We start from the raw sequence: 19,448 nt of genomic DNA, 5'->3' as shown, positions 1-19,448 counted from the left end.
TTATTGGATAAGAATGGCAAAAATTATTGACTTAGCATATTGGGTTCTCATATTAACAATTTTCATGAGTGGAGAATTACTCCAAGGAAGAACGATTTCGAATGCCGTTGACAAAGCAATAGTAAAAACCATTAAGGTAAAATGTATTATTTTAGTGTAGGTGAAGTGTTGTTTTTAGTTACACCAATGTGTATATGTACATTTGATCTTCGTAGGATTAATTCATATAGCACGTACTTATCTTATTGTTTTTTATTTTGTAGGCTGGAACAGATGAGATCATCGATTGTTATGATATTCACATACAACCTAGTCTTAATCATCCTTTGCTTTATAATCATACAATACAGGTTATACTTATTGTTTATTTACATACATTTTTTTATGCTATATGTTTTCAAACTCCATTGATGCTGATTATTTTATTTTTATTATTATAAACAGACAACCCCAAGTTCGTCCCCAAAAGAAATAAAATCAAATAACTATGGGACACTTCAACTTACACAAACTTGGCATAAGTATGGATCATGTCCTCAAGGATCCGTCCCTATTCGAAGGAAAGGAAAAGACAATAACCCCGCTCTTTTGCATAATTATCATCATCCAAAATCATCACCATATAAGATAACAAATGCGTCACAACCAAATTCCCTCGGTGCAAACAACCATGAGGTACGTATAATCACATATCATTGATAATGTTCATTTATTTTCTATATATGTGTAAATATATAATGGTGATTATTTAAAATAAATCATCACCAAATTGATCATTTTCTATATTGTATGTAAACATTACAGTATGCGGCGATTAAGGCACATGGCAACTTTTTAGGAGCACAAGCTAAAATAAATCTCTGGAAACCGGTTCTTGAAATACCTGCTGAATTTAGTGTATCCCAAATTTGGGTTGTTGGTGAAGGAGACGGCCCTCTCAATTCAGTTGAAGCTGGATGGATAGTAAGTATTCATCAAAAAGTGCATGGAAAAGAATTTATATTCTCTTTCGTAGTACTATTAATTTTTATTCTTTGTTTTTAATTAGGTGGGTCGCGCTGACAACCTTACTAAATTTTTCATATATTTTACGGTAAGTATTATTACTTCTTTGTTATATAGAATGGCCCGGCGATAAGGATTTCTAAGAAGACCATCTATTATTATTAGTATATTATCTCTAAAAAATCAAACCATTCAATTATATTATTTTTTCCAGGCGGACGGATACGGATCAACAGGTTGCTACAATCTAGACTGTAATGGTTTTGTACAAACATCGTCAAGTATTGTCCCTGATTGCAGTTTTACTGAGATGTCCACTTTCAAAGGTGGTCAAAAAGATGCCACATTCAGTATTCACAAGGTAAGAAAATTAAAATGATCAATTTTACATATTGTATTATCAACTTAGTCCAAAAACAAACGTTGATAATTTGGCAGGACCAAAGTAGTGGAAATTGGTGGGTAGAAGTACAAGGTACTCAGGTCGGTTATTATCCAAGTTCTCTCTTCAAACAATTATCAAATATGGCAACAACTGTATCTTGGGGTGGAGAAATTCTTAATTGGAAAGATCAAAGACGACATACTTCGACTCAAATGGGTAGTGGTCATTTACCTTCAGAAGGTGGTTTAGGAATATCAAGTTATTTTAATTGGGTTCAAGTGTTTGACGCAAATAACACGGCCAAAAACCCGGAAAATGTTGAGAAATTTATTACGAATCCAAACTGCTATGATTTGGAGATTGATGACCACCATCTTGATACAAATGGTTATGGTTTTTATTATGGGGGTCCCGGTTATAGCAATAAATGTCAATAATCCGATATACTTGGCTTTGGAAATAATTCTTTCAATTTTTAGAAATTCCCTATATCTAGAATAATGAATGGGATGGTGGATTCACTGTCAACACTATTATTTGTAGAGTACACGTCTTTATTTATAAATGGATTTGTTTTCGGGGCTACCTTTGTTTTTCTTTCTTTCTTTTTCGGTCGTATTTATTGGGTTGAGTTATGAATACAAACTGGTAATGACACCATTATGATACAAATGCCTACAGTTTTTTACTATTGAAATCCTGATTATAATGATTATATCAATGGTTCAATACGTAAGGTTTAAAAAGTCTCTCTTTCGTTTTAAAGATTACTAATATTAACAAAGTTCATTTATCAACGCATACATGAGACTAGGACAAGGCAACTAACTCAACTAAGAATTAGCAACAATTATTATCAATTGGATTACAAGGAAACAGATGACATTTCATTTAACTGACCAACTCTCCAAGTGTTGATGAAAAAATCATCCAAACTGACAGTCCAGGAAACATAGGATTAATGTTTTATTCGGACTACAAAGCTGCTTATAACAGTGAAAATGTTACAAAACCAAAAATTATATATCCAATGGACATCTGAAAACGGAGACGTACCAACTAATAAATTGAAGAGTTAGATCCAAATGTTTTGGGAAAAACAAAACCATCCAAGGTGTTCGGAAACCATTCATGGTCGTCAATCTGGCAGACACTTAAGAACTGGGCAAGTCAGAATATTAAATCTATGAAGAGAGCCACTGCAGAGTTCAACATCATTTACCCGAAATCCTTTTAACTGATTGCAGAGAAACAAGATGGCTATAAGAGAGATACTCATCCAAAGTGAGATTTTAAAGAAAGAAAGAGAGAGAGAGAGTACCTGCTACTTGTGCATCAAATTAATTAGCTCTTCAACATCAGAAGGATCTTCTTGCTGCTCGTCTTTTTGAATAAAATCAACAAAGAGTTCCTTAAGGAAATGGAGGGATTTCAAATCATAATCCAACGACCCCTTCAATCGAGGTCAATGGAAGACGACTAATTTACAAAGAGATGTCCATGCTAGTAAATCTGGCAGAAACTTTAGAACTGGGCAATCTACAAAAACCAATGTCTGAAGAGAAGTATTATGGAGTTTAGGGCCAAGCAGAGCAACCATGTTGCCATTTTCATCATCATTTACCTGGAAGCCATGAAACCGATTGCACTCTTTAATCAGCGGCGTTTGAATATTACGATTGTTGTGAAGTATGCTTAGTGGGAAGAATACAAGCTCCTATATTTTCTAAGAAAAGAGATGTAAGAGAGGTTTGGCATTTCCCAATGGAGTTCAATAATTTTCTGCCAATCTTTTCTAGTTTCAACTGCTTCAGTTTAGGGAAGGTATCTCAAATAAGCTGTTGCATCCATTGATGTTCAGATACTGAAGGGAAGGATGGGAATAACACAACTCTTTTAGAAGGAACATATCAGTAAGACTGAGTTGAAGTAACGAAGAAAATCCGCCAATATCTAAACTAATCAAAGACATTCTTCTGAGAGTAAGAAACCTAAGATGTTGAAGCTGCCCAATAGCTGCTGGAAGTTGTTTGATTTCTCTGCAGTTTCCAAATTCCAAGTTATCCAACTTTGGAAGACAAGATGAAACACACATCCATGTTGGAAGTTCACACCCCATGAAGTTAAGAATATTCAACCTTCTCAAACTAGTGTTAGGCTGGAGAGCTTCGAATACTCGGAAACTACACGAATTTCTGTCCCATGTCATGCCCAACATTTCTTCATCCCAACGTAGTTGCAACATACGAAGGTTTTGTTCTCCCTTCAAGTTTGCTCTCTCAGCATCTACTGGGTCTTTCACATTCTGAAGATGATTAATAAATAGCTCCTCAAGGAAGTTCAGATTTCTTAAATCTGCAATCCCATTATTGCATTCTGGTTTGTTCTTCACATTTTCAGGCACTTTATAAGATAAACCTTGAAGCAACACTAGTTTCACTATACCCGTTGGTGTTTCATTCTTAAAGTATAAAAACTCTCCAAGGTTTGTCCAATTTTTTGCCTCTTTCGGAAGCTCACACCAGGAAAGATGCACAAACTCAAGATTGCTGAGGTTAGAACAAGACTCAGGTAATACTTTGATCTCAGTACCATTTAGGCTAAGGTATCTTAAATGAGTTAAAGCTCCAAGATCTTTGGGTAAGGCTTCTAGTAATGGGCAGGCTTTAAAATCAAATATCCTCACATCAGCAAGACCAGAAACATACTCCGGTAAGGCTTTTAATCTGCTGCAGCTACTGACATCTAGAGTCTGCAAATTGTGGAGGCTAGTGACAAAATTAGGTACTGTTTCTATAGGTGTAAAAGACATGTCAAGAAATCTTAGGAATTTCAAACCAGTGACAGAGGTGGGAAAAGCGATTAAGCTATTGCAGTGATTGAGATCCAACCACTGCAAATTACAGAGGCTAGTGACAGAATCGGGTAGTTCTTTTATGGCTGTGAACTAGATATCAAGGTGTTTCAGATTTGCTGAGAATCCTATGTTCTGAAGAAAATTTACATAGGAACAATTACTTAATACCAACGTCTGCAGATTATAAAATTTATGGATGGACTTATCATTTGTTACTTCACTGAGATCAAAAGAGGAAAGGTGAAGGTACCTTAAATGTCTGAGCCTAGCACTGGAATGCGGCAACTTTGATAAATCTGCACCTGGAAAACCAAAATGTAGCACACGTAAACGCTTATTACTTGAGAATTTATTGAGATCCAAACAACTGCTTGGTTTAAGAATGATAATTGTCCGCAACTTCTTCAAACTACTCAAGGTTTCTGGAAATGTTGTTGATAGCTCATCATCAAATATAAACTGTAAACGGCGACCTTTAAAATCATTCTTCAACTCACTTACCTTGACAATTGCACATTCATGACTTCCGACAACAGCTTGTGCAAGATCATGGACCAGATCATGCATCTTGCATGTCATGATGTCATCCAACAGATTCCTTTGCACCGCCTCCAAAAATGAACTCCAAACCAAACTTTCAAAACATTCACCTCCAATGTCGTGTTAGAAATGTCCAGAAATCCTTCGGCTATCCACGGTTGAATCAGAGTTTCTCTGTTTATCTCCCAATCTTTGGGGAAGATGGAGCAGTAGGAGAAACATCGTTTCAATTGAGAGGACAAGTTATCATAGCTCCATCTTAGTATTCGTATGAGTTTGCTTTGGCTTTCTGGTGTATTCCAAACATCATTTCCTTTAATAGACAACCAATCACCTTCTTTATTTGTTGAGTGCGTTAGACTTGCAAGGAATTTTGCTGCAAGTAGTAAATCACTGCACTTTTTTGTTATCTCTTGTCCAATACTTTTCATGTTTGTTGTCTTCAGCGCTCCATCACATAATCAACATCATAGGCAACATCCTTCAGCCTTCTCAACCAAAGATTTACAGCTGCATCACTTGCCTCCTCTCAGCATCAGCTATCACAGCAAGAATCATCTCCAAGGTTCTTTGAAGCCTTTTCAACTCATCTTTGACACCCATGCCAAACTGATCTCTTGAGCAAAAATAGGAACCAACCTGTTTAGTATTTCTGTTACACCGTTAACCAGAATTTCTTCGATCGCTATTAGAGTAGAATATTGCGAGTTCAGAAGCACAAAATTAAGAAACTATAATCCTTGAAAGAGTAAAGTGGATATTCATTTACTTGTTCTGGTCCATACAAAGGTATTTTTCTCCTTATTGACAACAAATATGAGTCCATACTAGCTTGCAGTTGGGCTCGAACCCTTAAAGCTGGAGAAAGATAAGAACGATTTTTTGGGGACCATGGTTTTTTTTGGGACCATGATTTTATTTTGGGTAAAGGCATTAGAAGTAATTTTAGGTCACCCCATATCTAGTTATTTATATAATACCTAATATACCCTCTTAATTAATTTTAGGTTATGATTAGTGAATGATTTACTTAAAAATAATTAGTGAGATTAAATTAAAAGATGGGTTTATTATTAGTTGAGTAGAATTATTGAGAGAGTAGAGTTAGAGAAGATGAAGGAGAAGAACATGGAAAATAAAAAAAAATTCCAATTCACTAAGTTTGAGTATTCAAATGATGAAAACTCATTTGATTCTTCATCTTCATCCTCTCCTAGAATATTTGTTAATCTTCAAAATGATCCAAATTTGAACTGGATTTTGAACAGTTCGGTTACTTTATATGAAGAACAAGTAACCGAACTCATCTGAAGTTGTAGTTCGGTTACCCCGTGAGATGAACAAGTAACCGAACTCATCTGAAAGTGTAGTTCGGTTACTTGTTCCAAACACGCAGGTTACCGAACTCTCAAATAATAGAATTTCTAGGAGTTACAGCGTTATGTTCGGTTGGTTCTCAACTAACCGAACTTTGGTTGGTTCGCAAACTGCATGCACTTTTGATCTAACCGAACTTTACGTAATATAAGAGTATATAAGTTTACAAAGTTCGGTTCTTTCGCAAACTTGAACCTAACAGCTAACCAACCGAACTCTGAGTTCGGTTTCTGCGATAAAATTGTGAAGTTACCGAACTTCACAAACAAAAAAATGTGAAGTTCCAGCGTCTATTGGCTAAGTTCGGTTACTTTGTAGTTTTAAAAGTTTTTGAGAACAAACCGAACTCTATTGGCTAAGTTCGGTTATTTTGGAACTCAACATAGTGGCCACAACAACACAGTTCGGTTAGACTGGATTTGTTTTTTTTTTTCGGTTCTAAGGGTGGAGTTCGGTTACTTTGTAGTTTTAAAAATTTTTGCGAAACAACCGAACAGAGAGTTCGGTGACTTAGTTTTAAATCCAATAGAACCGAACTGTTCTTCGTGTTCTTCATTTTCAAGAAGTTCGGTTAGTAAACTAGGATTTTTTGGAAAATCGGCCTAACCGAACATGGCTCTGTAACTCCTATTAAAACCCTATTTTGATGATTTCTATTTGATTGAAGCAATCAAAATCAAATTAAAGTGAAGGGTTTGTTGGAAAATACCTCCGGAGTGGTCCCATGGCAGAATCAGGTTGCGGCTGGCGTCTTTTGTACTCGATAAAATTATTATGTAACAGAACTTAATTGTGATTGCATTGATGTTGTTACATTTCTTAAATAAGCGGTGGTGGTGGGAGGAGGTGGTGGTAATCAGTGGTTGGTGGTGGTGATAATCGGAGGTGGGCGGTGGTGGTGGGAGAAGGTGGTGGTTATATAGATGGTTATTAGGTTGGTTTTAAATTAAATTAGATTAAGGGTAGGTTAGTCATTCCAACGTTTTAGGACACCCCTTATCACTATAGGGAAGGTGGCTTAATAAAACCATGGTCCCCTCAAAAAAACCATGATCCCTAAAAAATCATTCAAAGATAAAGCATTCATCATTTAGTTCCTCCAATGTGTACAATCAAGCCCAGCAAGTATCATCTCTTTCAATTTTCAAATTTTACAGGAAGGATGGCAGCGAGGCCTCTGGTATCTGCTTTAGTTAAAAGCATGACACTGGACCATCAGATCGCTAAATTTTTTTATGTAATCTGAAGAAAAAATGTTCTCATTACAGGAAATGGACATTGATATGCTTGTCCTGTAATTACAAATCTCTGGCTGATTCCATCTACCAACTTTCTTTTTGTTATACAGGAAATGGACACTCATATGTATATATACAGTTCTAGGTCACAAGTAAAAAAAAGGAAGTCTACAGCTTATTCTGTTTTACGACTTTTAAACTGTTCAAGGCCTGTTAGATAAGTTTTCAAGAGTAAATGCTCGTGTCGCATCTTCTCCAGACGAGTCTCGACCATAAGCATTTCATCTTTGAGGTGGTGAATACGCTTCTCTAACCAAGCTACAGCTTCTGCTTTATCTCCACCGTTGTTCCCAAAACTGTTCATGTAATCCACTTGAGATATCACATGGACTTGGGGAGGTCTTGCTAAAAGGACGATTATGCTCAGCTGGACAACCAAAAGAGAAGCAACTAAAAGCGTCAGACAATCACAAACGAAAGTAAATAGTTAGCTGATACCTAAATCAAGTGATTGCGCAAAGAAAACATTCCAGGATTATGAATATGTAATCAGTACCCACCTGCATCAGAATAAGTATCGAGATAGAAGCTATCACCAAAATCAGTGGAAGGCGGTTTTGATTTTTCATAAACACACAAAACCTCTCCAGTATCTCTCTAAGTAGAGATGTGGTTGATGATGCATCACTTGCATCTCTACGCACAGGACTCTCTCGTCTACGACTGCGATTCCTCGAGTGCTTGCTGTTAGTTGCCGCATGTGTGGTAATTTCGAGACTGTTATCATTTAGCTCTGAAGGTCCCACAGTTTCTAACTGAGCCTCATCATTTGGAGTTGCATTCAAACTAGGATTAACACTTGAACTGGAAACGCCACTTTCTAGTTTAGAAAGAGCCTTTTGCTTCACTAATTCAAGTGCCTGAAGTAATTTCAGCATATTAAGGTCTAACCAAAATAAACACAAATGAACTCGAAAACATAAGATTAAAGAAAAGAATAATACATTTTCCATCCATATAGCATAGGCATCACGGCACTCATCAATGGTGTTAGATTCTATTTTCCCTGTAACACCAACATGAACAACACATGAGTTTCAACACAAGAATAAATGAACCAAGAACAACTTTGGAAGCTGAAAAAACTGCTAGTGTAGCATATGTAACAAAGGTGAAACACCATGTTTAGAGAAAATTGCCAGAGAGGTAATCTACCACTGTTTTGCAAAACACAAGAAGATATTTTAGTCGACCAAGGAAAGTTAAAAATACCTTTCCACATGGTTTTCTTAGAAAATGCCACATTAACATAAACTCGCACGAGGCACAAATTTGTCTCATTGCCAACTTTTTTCACATCCCAAAGGCCCTGATGTTTTAGACAGCAGAACAGAGTAATTGTAAATTAAATATAAAAACAAAGACACCTTATCACATTCCACATAACCAAATTACAATCAGATACAGATAATATGATACCTGAACACGGAAATAATCTGCGTAAGGAACATCACCAACTTCTTGTGATGTCTCTATCACCAAATGGCTGGTTGAGGATAAAAACCTTCACGGTCAGATAGCTAAGAAGCAAACATACAGCAATGCTCGATAAATGATTGATAAAGACTTAAGCTCAAAAAAATAATCACAAAATTAAGCTAGCCACAAAGATATCATATCCTGCAGTTACAAATATAACTCTGTTCATCCTGCTTTGAGGTTGGACTGGATTGGAAATTTTTCTTCACTCTTAGACAAGCCCAGAATCATCTGACCCAGAAGAGTTGACAGATATAATGTGAAAAATTGGACTCTTGACCCCCGTGATTTTGAGTATACGATTTTCACCAACATTAAAAAAGGCTGTGTTGGGTTGTTGTCCAATATAACTCTAGGTAGGAGCACAGAAAATAAATTTTCGATAAAGACCAACATCATGAGATTTCAAAACTACGTTACCTGTTTCTGTAAACTCGGAACTTCTGGACTTCTTGACACTGCCCAAATTTTGCACCTTGAATGCAATAAATCATCAATTAAATTAAATTTCCAACTAAAACTGTACAGGTATATAGATTTATAGTGGACCTCCTTGAAAATTGGCTTACCTAAATATAACTTAATTGGATGCAAAAATGACACATCACGTGCATGCCCAATTGTTTCATGCTCATACCAAGAGGAGCACCTAAAATCTGAAAAATATAAGAATCACATACACAGGAAAACGAATGTACAGGGCGTTCCATATTAAATCTGGATACTACGCAGCTAAACTCGAAATCAGCTGCTAGCATCTGGTTGTACAAGTTCACCATCACCAATCACGCATATCCATTACGTAAATGATACATGTTATTCTGATTACCTTGTAAATTCGTTACTTCTATATATACTCCCACATTCTCAACATTTTACTTCTTTTTTTTTTTTTTTTTTTTGTAGTTAGACACTATCTCAAGTTAAACTTACTTTCTTCCCTACCTCCTACTAGTTTAGTCCAGAAATAGAGAAAGACGATTAGGCAAATACCAATTGTCACCGAAAAATGGGTTTCACCCCTGCTATGTCCTCACCACACTGGGTGACTCAGATGATCAATTAAACAGTTAATTGGCCCAATGCCAAGTAGAGCTTTTCATCACATCAATGGAAGTTTATCTTCAATGTAAACCAACTAGCAAAATGAATAGCTAGCTTACGACAAGTTTAATAGCAGTTTAAGTCATTCTACCTTTGTCACCGCACTTTTTATGAAAGGACTCAACAAAATCAACAGCCGCATCCGAGAAGAAGTGATTGAAAAACTTTTCTACTTGAATCTGGGGGAACAACATGAACTTTTACTTCAGATGTAGCTTTTCACGTTGCAGAAATTTCATACTCTGAACAAAGATAAAAGTGCATATTTTGATACACCAGCAGCAAAGAAGACAACATTACCTCAAACTTCGACTCAGCAACCTTAGTGAAGAATTCCGGTACTGTAAAGGGAAAGATATTCATCGATTTAAGAGTACAACTTTGACCAAAATATACAAATTCAAAATAAGCAACATCCTAAGGAGACAGGTATCCATAACTTTAGCAACAGTAACAATTGGCTCATGTGATGGTATGCCAGCTACATGCCTACAATCATACGTGCAGATCTTGAAAATGAAACTCTTACAATGTGCACTTTTCAGGGGAAACATACTCGATTTGCAATCATTTCAACCATAATAATTGCAAATAGTTTGAAGTAGAATGCAAAACTTTATCAAAAGTTGTCTTTAATTTAGAAATAAAAGAGTCGACTAACCTTGAGGAGCATCAGCATCCTCAGGAGTCCACCTCAAAGACTGTAATGAAGATGAAGGATCAGCAGCTACAACTGGCTCTGTATGTTCAACAATTTCTTCTACTTCTGAAGGTCTTTCTGCTGCAATATTCACGTCAACAATTCCGTTACTACCACCAAACGAGAGTTCATGTCCTTGTAGAAGAGCATCAGTGTTCCTGGTGCACAACAGAGTTGCAAGTATGATAAACCCCTCTCTTGTTAAAAGTTATGAGAATCATGCTCGGTAAACAAAATTCCCACCATGATACCTGTCTGGAGTAGAAAGTCCGTTGTCTGGGGTTCTTTCAGGAGTAGCAGGAAAACTGTCTAGAAGAAGTTTGATCTCACACTTTGAATCCTAATGTACAAACAACACAAAACTAATTAACGGCTAAAAAACATCGAGTCAGCTTCATTTCAACTATTGACTACCAAGTGACACCAAATAAATTTATTATTCAAGATTACAGACTTCACATAATTGAATGGTTCACATCACTGGAACGAGGATCAATAGGTTAAAATTCTATATGAATACTGTTAGTGTACGCAATGTTACAAGGACAACTAAACGAAGTGTAAAGTATCTGGGCTGGAAAACACAACTAATTTATTTCACACAGAGTCCAAGCCAGAAATTAGATTAGATACAGTTCTCAAATGTCAATAACCTACTACATACTTTTCATCAGCAAATTTCATACCTGTCGATCTATGCGGTCCTCAATACCATCACAATGTTGTGCCCATCCATCAACAATGGCCCGATAAGCTTCATCACGTGACAGAAAGGATGCAAAAAAATACTGCCAAAAATAGGAGTAAGACAATGATTTATTAGGACCAATTCCTAACTTAGTTGTATGAATGGTGCAAAAACACTAACACTGTAGACATAGATCCTACAATAACATGCTGTGAACCCAGAATCTTCAATTGTGGTATTTAGTGAACATCAAATAAAAAAATGTAATAGTGCGTGCAAATAAAATGACAAATAGCATACCCTTTTCCCCCCAGCAATTATATCAATGGCATTAGGAAAGATCCCTGCTGTCTTTGCTTTCCGAATACATGTTACTTCATTGAAGGGGATTGCTTTCTGCATAATGAATAAATGTTACACATTTCCTGCTAAAAAAATCTAAATATGAGATGATGTCACTGAGTAGTTTAAGCACTTACCTTAGTCTCGTAACCAAATATGTTTGAGTAAAAGCAAATATGGCGAACAAACAGATACATATGACCCTGAAATCCAAAATGCAGCAAATAGCAACTGGAAATCGTCAAATAGCAGCACCCATAATTGTTCGTTTGAGATACAACATCAAGTAGCTCATAGATTAAGTACCTGAAGAAGAATATTCTCTTGGAATGCACAGTTGAAATCTTGTACAAGAACCTACAGAATAATCAAAACAGAACTTTAATTAGGAAAAAAAAACCAAGTTCTTTGCTCTGCATTAGCAAGTATACAACAGTTGAGTGACTCGACCACTACGTACTAGGAAGTTGTATTGGAAAGGCAATGGGGGCATTTTTCTTTCATTACACCTAGTAGGCCCTAAATTTCAATGTTGAAGTGATGGTGGTGGTGGCGATCGGTGATAGTTGGACCTCCATGGATAACAACTACTCACCACAAACACCCATTTAAACTCACCACCATCACAACCACCAAGAACAACATCAAGCTTGTGGGTGAATTCCAGTGCTACTTGTTTGGCTATGGGCGCATTATTCTTTCTTAAGACCTACTAGTCTGACCAACATCACCAGCACTACCACTCACCAACAACAACACCCACCAAAAAACTTGTTGGCAGATTGAGGTTGTTTATATTTCTCGGTTACTAGCTTTTGGACCACCGGGTTTCTCCCGAAAGATAAGCCTCTGTTCATAATCACAACCCGAAATATATTTTTCCATTCCGGCAACAGGTGGCTATTATTATTATTAGATCCATAATTGATCCATCGTATAATATTCACAGGGTTTAAATAGTTGTTGACTAGCAACAGATAAAAGAAGTGAATTTATAATAGGTGGTATTGTGAAACAAGGAAGTGGGAGTGAATTAATTCTTGATAATAAATATAAGGATACTGAAAAAGGGTTTTGCACAGGGTTTAAATAGTTGTTGACTGGCAACAGATAAAAGAACTGGATTTCTAATAGGGGGTGTTGTGAAACAAGGAAGTGGGAGTGAATTAATTCTTGATAATAAATATATAAGGATACTGGAAAAGGGTTTTGCGATGTTAAAACCTACTAGCACAGATGGAGGTTTGGCATTTAGAGTTCTTGATGTGGGTTTAGTGATGTTAAAACCTATTAGCACAGATGGAGATTTGGCATTCAGAGTTCTTGAAATGAGTTTTGTGATGTTAAAACCCGCTTCAAGAACTCCAACAAACCGTCTTTTCTCTGCACCGTCATATTTTTATCAAGAACTAAATCACTCACTTCTTGGTTTCATCAGCACCACCTATAAAACATTCAGTTCTTTTGTCTTTGCCATTCAACAAATATTGAAACTATGTATATCTTGTGTGAATATTATACGATGGATCAATTCTGAATCTAACAATGGTGATGGTCCTCCTATTGCCGGAATGGAAAAATATATTATGGGTTGTGATCGACATTGGCATACCTTTATGAAGGAACCTGGTAGTTCAGGAGCTGGTAAACAAGAAATAATCGGTTGTTATGTGAAAACCCTAGCTACGGTTCTTGAATAGGTAAAATTGAAAAATAAATTCATAAATTGGATTGTTCATTGCATTTTTTCTCTAAAATTTGGCTCCATGGGGTTGAGCTGTTGTGCTGTTTGTTTTCCTATTAGGGTCTATAACTATGCAATTTCTTCTAACACTCGCCACCAATGGGGTTGTGCTGTTGTTCTTTTTTTTAACGTTGATGGTGGTGGTAGTGGTGAGAATTCATGGCAAGTGGTGGTGATGGGTAGTTGTATTTGCCTGCATGGACCACCACCAACATCCATTAACACTCACCACCACCAATACCACTACCCTCACAACATCAAATTTGGGAGAAAATTGGGGTGTTACTTGTTTGATTAGGAAGGAATTTTTCTTTCTTTACACCTACTGGCCGTAAATATCAATGGTGGTGGTAGTTGTTCATGGTGGGTGGTGGTGATGGGTGATAGCCACCACTCCCACCAACAACACCACCCCGCCACCAAACTTGTGGTTGAATTGGGTTATCAATCTCACAAGGAAAATTTTGCTTAATTACAGGACATGCAATTGAAAATCCAACAAAGAAAACAAAACCCCTAATTTCCAGAAACTATTAATCATCGAATTCAAATTGAATTGACTTACTTCATCAGAAGGTAATCGAAACAATAGTCTATACTCTTCACTCTTCAAATACCCAGGTGAAGAAGGTGAAAACTGCACCAACACAAACAAAAAATCAAAATCAAAATTGAGCTAAAATCATGAGAAATTACAAAAACACCATGAAATATAACTCAAAAAAACTTACTAGAATATCAACATCATCAGAAGAAGCTTCAGCTTCAGAACGATTACCACCACCACCGTCAGCAGCACCAGCAGATTTTGTAATCAGTGGTGATGAAGATGGTGTTGAAGTAACTGAATTAGAGTTACTGTTACTGCTATTGTTGTTATCCTGAACTACAATCGATGATGAAATCAGGGTTTCCATGACTGACTGAACTTCGATTCAGAGAGATCTAGGGTTTTCTTTTCTTTTTTTTCTGTTGACGGAAAAGAATTAAGAGTAGAAAAATGGGGAAGGACTTGGGAGAGTCAACTGAGATGAATCTGATGATGAAGAAAGGTTTCTTGTTTTCTTGCTTTTGTCTAAAAAAAACAAAACAGGGTTCAGATGAGATTGATGTCGGTTAGATTTAGAGAGACTTAAAAGGAAGAAACTGAAGCAGTAAATGAAGTGAAAATTGCAGCTCAACTCCCTTTAACTCCCTTTCCATGCGGAGGAGTTGAATTCGGGAAAACTGGTTTTTTTTTATGTTGACCAGGCATGTGATTTAACTGTTTTGCCCGAAAACAAGAAACTTTTACTTCTAAAAATCCAAAAAATAATTTCTTTATTGATATCCAAACAAGCAATAACTTTCAAAGAAAATAAGTCTTATAAATCACCCGCAAGAAATTTTTACTTCTAAAAATCGAAAAATTACTTCTTTAGTAATTTCCAAGCAAGAAATAACTTTCCAAGAGAGTGAGTCACCCGCAAGCACGTTAAATTCGCGTTGCTGATCGCTCATTGTGGCGGACAGTTAATATCTGTTTAAACACATCTTCTGGATGTTGCTGATTGCTATTTGTGGCTGGTAGTTACAAGTGCTTAAAAAACACGTCTTCTTGATGGAAATTAAAGAACAAAAAAATTGCGGCCACAAACATTGATCTGGCCGATGGCACAGTTGCCGGTGCCGTAACTTTAGGTGAAAGGGTGTGAAGTACGTCTAGCTTCATTTTTTACGTGTTTGTAATGTAATGTGTGAATTAGTGGAAAGATTTGTTGAAGTGAATCGGGATATTTTTGTTTTATTGTTTGTTTGGCATGTCGACAAGACATGATTTGGATTATAAGGAGAAAAAGTGAAGTGCATGCACAACTAATCCCATCAACAACAACATTCGACAAAATTGGGATTGACCTTTGGTGATGGTAGAGAGGTCCAGAGTCCGATTCCTTCACCTTTCAGAACAAAACACAAGAAAAAGAAAAATGAGCCAGGTTCAGATCAATAAATCTCCGATGAATCGGGCACGCATCGACGGTGCGTCAGGGACCCCAAACTAACCTGGAGGAGTTGCAGCTGCGTAAAAAGTTGCATTACCTGTAACATGCCGGACTAGCTACGTGTTTTTTTTTTATTATCAGGATTTAAGGCTGATGCAAAGGTCAAAAGGGGCCATGTCTTGGGTTAGGTTTGAATAGTGGATAATAATGAAGAAATTAAATTCCATTATCCTAAACATGGTTAACCCCACACCATAATTTGACGACAACAACTTACCAAACCTGACAACCTGTATGATGGACTGCACCACCAACCAACCTTTTAAAAAAAAAGTGAAGTCCAACATGAAATTGTTAACTGTCTGCATTAAAGTGATTGTGAACAAATACGATACCTTTCGCTCTGCAGAGAATTGAAAAGAGACTGCAATTTGAAAACTAACACAAGAAGATTACAACCAAGCATATATATACTAGAAACAAACTTCATCATAACCAACCAGAACTAATTTCACCACATTGACCATAACAGCGTGTTGTATTGTATTCCTTCCAATGCCCAACAAGAGTACCACGAAAAGTTACAGAGGATCTTTTAACACATTCTGCATGATTCCCGACAATGATACACCCATAGCAACAAACTATGTTTCAATTCTCTTTTGATGTGTTAATATTTTGACTTAATAAAGAGCAAGAAACCAGTTCATTATGACTCTATGTAAACATGAGAGCCATTTGAAGACATGGTTTCTATTTCTATCCTACATAATTTACATGAGAAGGAGCAAACCAATCAATTCCGGAGGATTAAGAGAATCTGACACATAAGGCCAATCTTCAGATACGTTTTTCACCAATAACACGTCTGGTATAATTTTCTTTTGAGCAAGTTGATCACATACCAGAGTCGAGGGCATGAGAGGACTACTTTTATTGAACTCCACTCAGTACTCAGCTATGTGGTTCTGGAAGTTTATCGGCTTCCCCAGCTACCTGCAAAGGTTTGTAAGGATACAACTACAAGTTTTAGGACCTTTTAATATTAGAAAAGGTTGTCCAAGTTTAAGGAGCAAATTTAGGAGAACATTGAGAGCTTTCACATCTAGATAGGAAAGAAATGCCTACTTAAAGAAGGGCGGGGACTTTCTAATGAGTTTCTAAGGGATACCTCTGCATGACAATTAACAAGTAGAGACGAAAGTATAAGCAAAGTAGTTAATATCGTGTATCGATATCGTATAGGCTTGGTCTGATACACCTATACAAAAGATTATATCGGTTTTTACAGGTGATACATCATTAAGACCAAGAATTTTAAATATTTATAAATTTTTCAATCTAAAATTTTTGGTGTCATATGATGCATTAATTCTCAAGATTAAAAGCTTCGCTGTACACATTCAATCATATTCCAACATCATTACTGAATCAGATTGAGTTTTCAAGGGTATAGAGGAAGGATATAATTATGAGGAAAGGTTCTGTTTATAAATTTTAATATATAAATAATTTATTCTACCAAATTACTCTTGCCGATATTATCAGTGTACAGGTGAACCCGATATATCGGTTTGTATCGGCCGATACGAGCGTTTTTATCGTTCCATCCTTGTATCGCCGATATTTTAGATATCGTACAGTTTTTTTCCGATACACGATAAAAACCTATAATATCGGCCGAAACAACCGATATTGACTACCTTGAGTATAAGGTTAGATGGAATCATACATTTTGAGGCTGATGCACACGAAGGGATTGCTGAAGCTGGGTGCTTTCCATGGTTGACAGTAACTGTGTCACAGTCTTCAAATGAGGAACGCTGAGATTGACACACAAGAAATAAATGAAAGCCCAAAAAATCAGATGATACAGCTAAGGCTAAAATTGGGAAAGTTTCGCAACAAAGATGATTAAAACATTAAACAAGAGCAAATTGGTAGTTGTGTCGGACAAGTTCTTCACCGAATCTTCAGAATGACTATTGACATATGATAACAAGTAATACAGGACACAATTGCATGATATCATATAGTTCAGGCCTGAAATGTATGTGAAAATAAGTGATAGTTTAGGAAACTCACTAGAGGAGTCGCTAACAATATCTAAAGAAAATCTTAGGTCCCACAAGCTTTCTTGCTTGTTTCTAGGCTGTTTACATAGACTCTACTACACTCAATTGAATAATACTGATTAGCTTCCACCTAAATGTGAAGTCAGTCATGGTCCTTGGGCAATCATTCGTAAACTAATTTGTAGCCTTTATAGATAGAAGGCACCAGACAATTACTATCTTGCAACTAGTACATCTGGAACATAGGACCGATGCAAAATAGTATTACCTCCGTCCCAGAAAAAGTGATACTTTCACTCTTTCATTTCTGGCTAAAAAAATAGGCCAAATTGAAAAGGTGAAAGTAACACATTTCCCGGGACGGAGGTAGTAGTAACTGCCTGTTTATGGTCTTTCAACTATACATTTAACACGAAATTTCTGTGAAGTTTATGAAGTAGTCTGGCAACTTGGTTATGGCTGAAGTGAACCGCAGGCGGCCACCCAATCCACCAGTAAATAGACATTTACAAGAGCGTGATACTAGCCAACACAAAGATACTTGAACTGAACTCACATGTAATGCAGACATCATAGGATGCTAACAACTAGCCTAGCATTACATTAACACATTTATAATCCTATTTCAATTCATTCAACAAAGACTAGCATTCCTCTCAAGTACTTCACACAGAGACGAGGTAGTACTGACCTCTGTAGTCCACTTTCCATATGGGCATCCAGCGCTGAAATGACTCGAGGCATCTGTTCTAGTACCTGCGTATATAACCACATCAAAGGGAAACAAAAGAGTCATCAAGATTCTATCTACACGATGAGGTTCAATTTGCGCCACGAAAAAAAAATAATTGAATACCAGGAAGACAGGAACAACATACTTGTGCTGTATTCTTAATTGTAGCTGTTTTCGCCAATAAATTTTTCGGAAGCTTTAACAAATGAGCCTGCAAATGAAACATTAGAATTTAAGCAATCAAAAGGAAATCTCCAAATGGGTAATCTGGGGACAGTTTCCCCACAGCAGGACTGGGTATAACCCACCACCACCCAAAATACCCAAATGGGATTGGTATACAGCAAAATACTCAATAATTCCCTAAAAAATTCTACGAAATGAATGAAATTTGAACATGGGTTTTGTAAAAGACCCAATTTTGATCATAAAAATTGAAACTTTATCAAATCCCTTTATCCAATTTCAAATCAATAGAAATTAATTGTGTTCACAAAGAACGAAAATAAACAAACCCTAGATTGAAATTTCCAAGGAAAAAACCCATGATTGAATCTGAGAAGGAGAGGGTGATGATACCTGAGAAGGAGAAGATTGTTGCATGAGTTGTAAGAGATTAGAAGTAGATTGAACAGCTTGAGATATATGATCATTTACTGTTGCTTTAGCTGTACCTTCTCTTGTTGTTGAAGATGAAACCCTAATTCTACTTGAAGAAGCTGAAGGTAGTGATGATGTTGATGATGATGATCTCAATAATGGTGATGCCATCTTTGATTTTTTTTTTCTGTATTGATATTATTAGAACCAGAAACAGAGAGAGAGGAAGAAGAGCTGGAGAAACTGATTCTCGCGGTTGGACCTTGCTAGAACAACACGCGATGGACCGATGGTGCCAACACCCACCAGAAATAAAACGGTAAAAATACGGTTTAGTCTAAAAACGCATGAAAAAGTATGATTTAGTCCATTCCGAGTTAACTAGGTATAAATTGGTCCAAAAATTATTTAGAATAAGAAAAATACATAAATAACCTTCCTCATTTATAACTTAGTCCAAATATTTACAGTTTAGTCCAAAATGACTCATAATGATGTCAACAACTTTAAATAATATAAAATTAATTAAAAATCTATTT

General features: G+C 36.4%; 4 protein-coding genes across 4 annotated transcripts; 1 reads left to right on the top strand and 3 right to left on the bottom strand.

Annotated features, from left to right (window-relative positions):
* The first annotated feature begins 13 nt into the window (after nucleotides 1–13).
* LOC113274290 lies at nucleotides 14–1,827 on the top strand. Its single transcript, XM_026523723.1, has 7 exons — nucleotides 14–136; nucleotides 264–350; nucleotides 445–675; nucleotides 805–963; nucleotides 1,049–1,093; nucleotides 1,220–1,366; nucleotides 1,444–1,827. The coding sequence occupies exons 1-7, from the start codon at nucleotides 14–16 to the stop codon at nucleotides 1,825–1,827; spliced, it is 1,176 nt and encodes a 391-aa protein (XP_026379508.1).
* A 1,373-nt stretch (nucleotides 1,828–3,200) lies between these two features.
* Nucleotides 3,201–4,814, bottom strand: LOC113274282 (putative disease resistance protein At3g14460). Its single transcript, XM_026523717.1, has 2 exons — nucleotides 4,416–4,814; nucleotides 3,201–4,283 (listed from the first exon to the last, which is right to left on the bottom strand). The coding sequence occupies exons 1-2, from the start codon at nucleotides 4,812–4,814 to the stop codon at nucleotides 3,201–3,203; spliced, it is 1,482 nt and encodes a 493-aa protein (XP_026379502.1).
* A 2,455-nt stretch (nucleotides 4,815–7,269) lies between these two features.
* LOC113321459 (protein VASCULAR ASSOCIATED DEATH 1, chloroplastic-like) lies at nucleotides 7,270–14,761 on the bottom strand. Its single transcript, XM_026569371.1, has 17 exons — nucleotides 14,251–14,761; nucleotides 14,085–14,156; nucleotides 12,082–12,132; nucleotides 11,913–11,978; nucleotides 11,734–11,829; nucleotides 11,432–11,533; nucleotides 10,997–11,085; nucleotides 10,707–10,903; nucleotides 10,346–10,386; nucleotides 10,137–10,224; nucleotides 9,511–9,597; nucleotides 9,362–9,416; nucleotides 8,882–8,948; nucleotides 8,675–8,771; nucleotides 8,407–8,468; nucleotides 7,963–8,322; nucleotides 7,270–7,829 (listed from the first exon to the last, which is right to left on the bottom strand). The coding sequence occupies exons 1-17, from the start codon at nucleotides 14,434–14,436 to the stop codon at nucleotides 7,578–7,580; spliced, it is 1,968 nt and encodes a 655-aa protein (XP_026425156.1). The 5' UTR covers nucleotides 14,437–14,761; the 3' UTR covers nucleotides 7,270–7,577.
* Nucleotides 14,762–15,709: 948 nt separating this feature from the next.
* On the bottom strand, nucleotides 15,710–19,199 carry LOC113321451 (tobamovirus multiplication protein 2B-like). Its single transcript, XM_026569363.1, has 5 exons — nucleotides 18,889–19,199; nucleotides 18,455–18,520; nucleotides 18,268–18,332; nucleotides 17,234–17,324; nucleotides 15,710–16,497 (listed from the first exon to the last, which is right to left on the bottom strand). Exons 1-5 carry the CDS (start codon nucleotides 19,078–19,080, stop codon nucleotides 16,456–16,458), a joined length of 456 nt encoding a protein of 151 aa, XP_026425148.1. The 5' UTR covers nucleotides 19,081–19,199; the 3' UTR covers nucleotides 15,710–16,455.
* Nucleotides 19,200–19,448: the final 249 nt, after the last annotated feature.

Source organism: Papaver somniferum, chromosome 1 (genome assembly GCF_003573695.1).
Source record: "Papaver somniferum cultivar HN1 chromosome 1, ASM357369v1, whole genome shotgun sequence".
Taxonomy (NCBI): Eukaryota; Viridiplantae; Streptophyta; class Magnoliopsida; order Ranunculales; family Papaveraceae; genus Papaver; species Papaver somniferum.
Note: the sequence above shows the minus strand (reverse complement) of the source record. Positions and strands in the feature narration are given on the sequence as shown.